Below are 7,402 nucleotides of genomic sequence, written 5' to 3' on the forward strand. Positions count from 1 at the left end.
CAAAGCTTATGCTCAAACTGGACAATTTCATACTATTGTGGAGAGTCTGTTTGTCTAACAGCCACATCATAGCACTCAAACCCACTTTTTCTTCTTCTTCTTTTTTTTTTTTTTTACTCACTATTTTACCCTACTTTTGTAAACCTCCACATTAAGTAAAGATTTATTAAAATGCCAAACCCAAAGAGTAAGAATCCCTCAGAAAAAAAAAAGGGGGGGTAATGTATTGTGTAGTAAAAGCCCTTAAAAGCAGAAGGTTTAGAACGTACTTTGGAGGGGAGCCTCTAATCTGCCGCGCTGTCACCACCTTCCCTTCCCTTCCGCTCTTCCTTCTTCTTCTTCTTCCTCTTCACGCGTCCCCCACGCCTCTCATTACTACTCCATCCTTCTCTTATAAATTCCTTTCTCCCTTTCTCAGGCAAACCCATCTTTCCTTCTTCCTCTCTCTCTCTCTCTAGACGGCCATGGCCTACGGCTCCGCAGCCATAAGCGTGGCGTTTTGGTGGGTTCTTCTTATGGGGGCTTTTCGTGCTTACGGGGGAAGCTTTTATGAGGATTTTGAGATCACTTGGGGCGGAGATAGAGCTAAGGTCTTCAATGGCGGCTCCCTTCTCTCTCTCTCTCTTGATAGGGTTTCTGGGTCTGGTTTTCAGTCCAAAAAACAGTACCTCTTTGGCCGGATTGATATGCAGCTTAAGCTCGTCGCCGGTAACTCCGCCGGCACTGTCACCGCCTATTATGTATGTCTTTTCTTCTTCTTCTTCTTCTTCTTCTTCTTCAGATTCCTTGGAGGGAAGATAACATCAACTGTTTTAATCATTATTCAAAATATTATAAATAAAAAAAAACGTTTTTTCTTAAAGAACATCACGGGATTTTGAATGTTTGAACGTTTTTTCTGTTTATGAACCGTCAATTTCAAATAAAGTAATAGACCCATTTACCTAGAAAGTTATGTTTGAATTGAGTTGAATATAAATCAAATAACTAAATAAATAAAAATACCCCTAAGATACTAGAAATTATTAATTCGACGAAAATAGTCTAATAACACCTTATACAATACCCCAAACGTTTTAATGTTGTTTTGAAAGGTTGAGTATTTTTTTAAAAAAAAAAAATTAAAAAAGTTTTGAAGTTTTTTTAAGGTATTTTTGAAATTTTTTTAAAAAATGTTTTGGGTATGAATTTTGAAACAAAATATTCATACTTTCCATCCAAAAATTTAATATAGAAATATTTTTTAAAAAAATTTAAGGATATTTTTGTTAATTTAGTCTAGAAAGATATTTAAAATTATAAAATTAAAAACAAAAATAGGCATACTTTTGTTATTTATAATTAAAAAAGGTAAATGTAATTTTGTTTTATTGCTTTTTATGAACTAAATTTTGATTGATCATTTATCCTTCACGTGAATTACATATAGCTATTTAATTTAAACAAAATTTAAAAAAAAAACGAAAAATGAATAAGTAAAAGACAAATTAATTCGATTATTTATTGACATTTTAGATTACAGTAACAAAGAAATTGATGTAATTAACAAAATCATAGTCTTAAATCACAAGGCATAGGCTGACTTTATGGGATTCTTTTGTCCAAAAAAGTGAAGAAATGATAAGATAGGAAAATAGTGAATTAATTAATTATTTATTTATTTATTTATTTTTGGGATTTGGGGTTTGGGGTTTGGGGTTTGGGGCAGTTGTCTTCCGAAGGAGCAAGCCATGATGAAATTGACTTCGAATTTCTGGGGAATGTAAGCGGTGATCCTTACATTCTCCATACCAATGTGTTCACTCAAGGGAAGGGAAACAGAGAACAACAATTCTACCTCTGGTTTGATCCAACCAAGAACTTCCATACTTACTCCATTCTTTGGAATCCTCAACGGATTATGTAAGAACAACAGTTCTTCCTCTTCTTTTACCTATTTCTATGATCATCAGAAGATTTCGAGTAAAAGTTTTATAATATTTTGGATTTCTGTTCATCGTCGTTTTCTATTTCAGATTCTTAGTAGATAACTATCCGATTAGAGAGTTCAAGAATGCGGAGGAGATCGGCGTACCTTTTCCGAGGACTCAGCCGATGCGAATCTACTCCAGCCTTTGGAATGCGGACGACTGGGCTACCAGAGGCGGATTGGTCAAAACCGACTGGTCTAAAGCTCCATTCACGGCCTATTACCGCAACTTTAACGCCACCGCTTGCACCGCCGCAGACTGCGCTAAATCCTGGTCGTCCTTCTCCGGCTCCTCCTCCGCTGCCGAACTGGACGCCTTTGGCCGTCGCCGCCTCCGCTGGGTCCAAAAGTACTTCATGATCTACAATTACTGTACCGATCTCAAGCGCTTTCCTCAAGGCCTTCCGCCTGAGTGCAATCGCCGATCGAAATTCCTCTGAGAGTGAGAATGAGATGCTCTAATGGCGGCAGCGGAAACCACTGTTCTTGATCGAAATCGGAACCTATCTCGGAAGATAGGCAGTCTTGATTAGGGCTTTTTCTATGTTATTGTCTGCAGGTGAGGTCTATGAAGCTTCATGGTCCTTCACTGTTTCCTTCCTCTGTATAAATGTTGCTCTAATTTTTCTTTTTATGTTTATATTATATCAAATAAAATAGTTAGAATTTCCATGATTACCCCTAATAGCTCAAGACCGAATTAGAATCATTCTCAACAAACCGTGAAAACGGGGTTGTGGGAGAGCAATACAAGCGTCGTGCTACTAGACGAAGCGGTGGAGTGCTGCACCCTAGATGGCGAGAGTCCAGTAGCCGAAAGCACCACTAGCTTACGCTCTAATCCGAGTAGCATGGGACACGTGGAATCCCGTGTGAATTAGCAAGGACCACCTTGCAAGGCTAAATACTCCTGGGTGACCAATAGTGAAGTAGTACCGTGAGGGAAGGGTGAAAAGAACCCTCGTCGGGAAGTGAAATAGAACATGAAACCGTAAGCTTCCAAGTAGTGGGAGGAGACCAGGACTCTAAGAGTTCATAACAATTGATCCCATTTTTTTCAACGGGCTCTAGTAGAGACCAAAAGATTTGAATAAACGATCCAACCGTTAATTAAAAAAGTGTTAATGAATGATCCGAAATCACATCAAAATGAGGGTGATCGTGAAAATATGAATTTATGATTAAAAAATAATTAAAAGAATTTATAGTTATTACTTATTTATGTTCGGTTACTCAATCATAAAAACTTTAAAATTAAATAATTCTAAGTTGGGTTCGTCTATAGAGATATCAATATCAGGTAGCTAATTCGATCAAGTTGGGTTCGTGTTGGTCCGTAGAAATATCAATATTAGATGGTTTGTTACTCAATAATAAGAAAAGTTGGGTTCGTGTTAGTCTGTAGGAATATCAATATCAGATGGTCTGTTGGTCAATAATAAGAGAAAACTTGGGTTAGTGTTGGTCGGTAGGAATATCAATATCAGATGTTATGTTGCTCAATAATACATTTAAAAAAAATGTGGATGGGAAGCTCTATAAAAAGTAATATTCTTGAAAATAGAAAATAAAAATAAAAAAAAGGGAAATTAGGAGTTGGTTGAAGGGTAATTTCGAGGGGGGTATGAGCAACCGAATTAGGCGCCGGAGTGTGGCGTCCCACCACACCATACACTATTTCATAAAAATCTCTCCGCCTTTCTCTCTCGGAATTCTCTCTCGGAATTCTCTCTCAATCATCCTAATTTCGAGATCCATCCATCCATTGAATTTCAATTCAATTCAATCCCATCTCCATTTTGTTCCAATCCAATTCATTCCCTCTCCAATTCATCCAATCCCACCTCCACCTCCACCTCCAAATTCCCTCAACATTCATGGCGGATTCGCCACTGAAACCGCCGCTCCAGAGGCCTCCAGGCTACAAGGACCCAAGCGCCTCCGGTAGCTCAGCCTCCATCCCGGTCTCGAAGCCGCCGGCCGCCAGAAACAAGCCCCGTCTCCCGACCTCGTACAAGCCGAAGAAGAGGAAAAGCAGCTGCTGCAGACTCTGCTGCTGCGTGTTCTGTTTCCTAATCCTGTTCCTGATCGTGGTGGTGTCCCTCGCCGGCGCCCTGTTCTACCTGATCTTCGACCCCAAGCTTCCCCTGTTCCACCTCCTCGCCTTCCGCATCTCCTCCTTCAAGGTTGCCCCGACCCCCGACGGGTCCTACCTGGACGCCCAGGTGTCCATCCGCGTGGAGTTCAAGAACCCCAACGACAAGCTGGCGATCAAGTACGGGAAGATCGAGTACGACGTGATGGTGGGGCAGGCGGCGGAGTTCGGGCAGCGGGAGCTGCAGGGGTTCACGCAGGGGAGGCGGAGCACGACGACGGTGAAGGCGGACTCCGGGGTGAAGGGGAAGATGCTGGGGGTGGAGGACTCGACGAGGCTGGTGTCCAAGTATCAGAGTAAGGCGATGGAGGTGAAAGTAGAGGCGAGGACGGCGGTGGGCGTGGTGGCTCAAGGCTGGGCGGTGGGTCCCATCCCCGTCAAATTGGATTGCGAGTCTAAATTGAAGAATATTGAGGCCGGTGATATGCCTACATGCAATATCAATCTGCTTAGATGGTATGTTCTTCCTCCCTTTTTTCTTTTTTTTTCTTTTTCTTTTTCTTTTTAATTATTATTATTGTTGGAGGTTCAAAGTAAGTAATATCTTCCCATTGGTACGAGGCCTTTTGAGGAAGCACAAATCAAAGCCATGAGAGCCTGGACAGTATCATCCCACCGTGGCATGAGAGCCTGGACAGTATCATCCCACCGTGGCATGAGAGCCTGGACAGTATCATCCCACCGTGGCATGAGAGCCTGGACAGTATCATCCCACCGTGGCATGAGAGCCTGGATAGTGGCATGAGAGTCCACTCAAAGTGGACAATATCATACCATTTTGTTCACCTAACAATTATAATTATTATTTCCATCATTTTTAATTATTTTGGATAAAAAACATCTTACTTAAATATTTTAATTATTAAATTTATATAGATGTTTTTTCTTTTTAAATTATATTAAAAATATTCTTAATTAATATAAAATATTTTGAATGCAGGATCAATATACGCGGATGAGATTGCAATTGCACTACACTATTGCTCGGAAGTCAATTATATTATATTATTTATTTTTATTGGGTTGAATATTTTATTGGAACTTTTTTCTTTTTTTCCTTTTTTTTTAAATCGAATTAATTTTTATTAAATATTACTACTTTAGAACGTCAAATAATTCTTTGACTAAATACACATTTGTTCTAAGTGTGAAATATAATGAAAAAAAAGGAAAAAAAAAGAGGGTTTCATTTAATTTGTACTAATATAAAGGGTGTTTATATTATTGTGATTATAATGTAAAGACAATGTAATTTGTTTTTTTATTGATATATTTAATTATTCTTATTATTTTTTTAAACAATCTTTGTATGAAGTTATTATTTGGATTGGAAAAAAAGTTATTGAGAGGTATGATAACTTCACCTTGGCATGGGACCTCGAGGGTGACTGACGAAATTGAGTGGCTGAAAAATTGAGTCATTTAGCATTCTCTCCACTAATTGTTTTGATTCTTTGATGATTTGTATTTTGAGAAGAAAGTGAAAATATATTCTAATTTTTTTAGAAATTTTGAGAAATAATTAACTTTTTTTTCTTCACATTTATGAATTATTATAGAGATAAATTAAAAAGGGTTAAAATATAAATAACTAAAATGTAAGATCAAAATTGAAAAAACATCCAAATGTTAAATACTAAAATATATATTTAACATTTTTTTTACGAGTTTCTTATCCTACTCTCTATTTCGAATTGAAGAGTGATATAAAATTGGTCTATTTCCGACATCATATCCATAGTTAGCGGCGCATTCATCATAGTTAGAAGTTCCAGCTCCGTATCAAGGTCACGGTCGATATCATCAATATCGCCACTATCATCCATACCGTCACCATCATCAATAAGAAAGCCCTTAGGATTGTTCATATTTTAACATAAAAGAATTAAACTTTTAATGACTAATTAATAATTAATAAAAAAAATGAGTTGATGAGTTGATATTATGACCTTCAAAGAACAAACTTTAAGAAGTAATTAGATATCATTTCAAACTTAAAGAGATCGGAGGATCATCTTCGTCATCGGCTCTGACACCACCAATTCCGGCAATGACAACTACGTGGCCGGCCACGCCGATTAGATCTACCTCCACAATTCGCCAACAACGGAATATGCTACAACCGGAGGAGATTTGTACTTGTTCAACGAAAATCGTTGACGACCTCGCAGCCCTCCCGGCGGAGAACCGCGAGTGCGGCGGCAGAGATGAGATGGAGTACACTACCAGCCGCCACAGACGACGGTGTTTCGCGGCGATTTGTGGGACAGTGTGGAGGATTTGGACAGAGTTCGAGCCGTGAAAATGGGATGTGGGAGACTTATTTTGAAGAAAGAGGATTCATTTTGTGCATTGCATTGCATTGCATTTTGTTCAGTTTGTAAATATTAGATTCTAACAAACAGCTTAAAATTTATAATCCAAACCCATATAGTTTGGACTTCAATTGATTGAATGTTTTAGAACATTTACCTTCAATCAAATCTCCCTTGGATTTCTAAAATGAATGTTGCATCATCCTTCAACAATGTTGGTGATAAGATACAAACACAGATCCATCCAATCCATGGTGTGAAAGTTTGAGCAAAAAGGTAGTAATAAGTTTCTAAATGCTAGGGCTCTACACATCTTTTTTAATATTACTTGCGCTATAATATGGCAAGCTCAGTTGTTCACAACTTTCATGGTGGTCTTTGTAAATCAATACAGACTCACCAAATAATAACTGCTTCGAGATTAGAAAGAATCAAGAATCTGATCTACGATCACTGGAAGCCTCTGCCAGACTCTCTGGGTCTGATTTTAACGATGGAGAAGGCAAATCCACAAGCATCTGAGGAGGAGCAAAATACATGTGCAGAGACATCATGCACACTATAATCCCCAGGAAAAGCTGTTTCATAAACAAAAACAAAGGCCATCAAATTGAGGAAGTAAATCTCTATATGCCGCTTTTGTTAGAAAGTTCTCGAGTACAGTGTATATGGGTGTTCCATGATCATGCATTAAGTCAATAACTTTCATTGCTATATAGGATGAAATTTATGAAGGTAGAGATTGTTGTCTTCCTACGATCTCTCTTAGAAGAAGATACTAAGAGAGTCACCGACATGCCTCCTCTTATAAAACAAAGGCTAGTATTAGAGGTTTAAAAGGATGAAAAAGCCATTTTTGGTATGGAAGGATTAAACTATAAAACAAAAAATGCTGAGGTAAGTTGCCCCACATGCAGTCTTTTTTTTTTTTTTTTTTTTTTTTTTTTTTTTTTTTTTTTTTTT

The 7,402-nt window shown here is 38.1% G+C and overlaps 3 protein-coding genes across 3 annotated transcripts in view; 2 read left to right on the plus strand and 1 right to left on the minus strand.

Annotated features, from left to right (window-relative positions):
• Window positions 1–219: 219 nt before the first annotated feature.
• LOC111461107 (xyloglucan endotransglucosylase/hydrolase 2-like) lies at window positions 220–2,924 on the plus strand. Its single transcript, XM_023104588.1, has 3 exons — window positions 220–740; window positions 1,709–1,902; window positions 2,016–2,924. Exons 1-3 carry the CDS (start codon window positions 465–467, stop codon window positions 2,407–2,409), a joined length of 864 nt encoding a protein of 287 aa, XP_022960356.1. The 5' UTR covers window positions 220–464; the 3' UTR covers window positions 2,410–2,924.
• A 615-nt stretch (window positions 2,925–3,539) lies between these two features.
• Window positions 3,540–5,292, plus strand: LOC111461008 (NDR1/HIN1-like protein 6). Its single transcript, XM_023104430.1, has 2 exons — window positions 3,540–4,580; window positions 5,065–5,292. The coding sequence occupies exons 1-2, from the start codon at window positions 3,847–3,849 to the stop codon at window positions 5,081–5,083; spliced, it is 753 nt and encodes a 250-aa protein (XP_022960198.1). The 5' UTR covers window positions 3,540–3,846; the 3' UTR covers window positions 5,084–5,292.
• Window positions 5,293–6,591: 1,299 nt separating this feature from the next.
• The window catches only part of LOC111460857 (CMP-sialic acid transporter 1), a 4,270-nt gene continuing 3,459 nt past the window's right edge, over window positions 6,592–7,402 (minus strand). The window contains exon 8 of the mRNA XM_023104191.1: window positions 6,592–7,017. Within this exon, the coding sequence (XP_022959959.1) occupies window positions 6,871–7,017 (147 nt within the window). The 3' untranslated portion in view covers window positions 6,592–6,870. The remainder of the gene's footprint in view (window positions 7,018–7,402) is intronic.

This window comes from Cucurbita moschata, unplaced genomic scaffold (assembly GCF_002738365.1).
Source record: "Cucurbita moschata cultivar Rifu unplaced genomic scaffold, Cmos_1.0 Cmo_Scf00024, whole genome shotgun sequence".
Classification (NCBI taxonomy): domain Eukaryota; kingdom Viridiplantae; phylum Streptophyta; class Magnoliopsida; order Cucurbitales; family Cucurbitaceae; genus Cucurbita; species Cucurbita moschata.

What these genes read in the sequence shown, in the direction of transcription:
- LOC111461107 (XM_023104588.1), top strand. Translation starts at nt 465, where the DNA reads ATGGCCTACGGCTCCGCAGCCATAAGCGTGGCGTTTTGGTGGGTTCTT. An exon ending in GCACTGTCACCGCCTATTAT is followed by an intron (nt 741 to 1,708) that starts GTATGTCTTTTC and finishes GGTTTGGGGCAG; the next exon opens with TTGTCTTCCGAAGGAGCAAG. An exon ending in TGGAATCCTCAACGGATTAT is followed by an intron (nt 1,903 to 2,015) that starts GTAAGAACAACA and finishes TTTCTATTTCAG; the next exon opens with ATTCTTAGTAGATAACTATC.
- LOC111461008 (XM_023104430.1), top strand. Translation starts at nt 3,847, where the DNA reads ATGGCGGATTCGCCACTGAAACCGCCGCTCCAGAGGCCTCCAGGCTAC.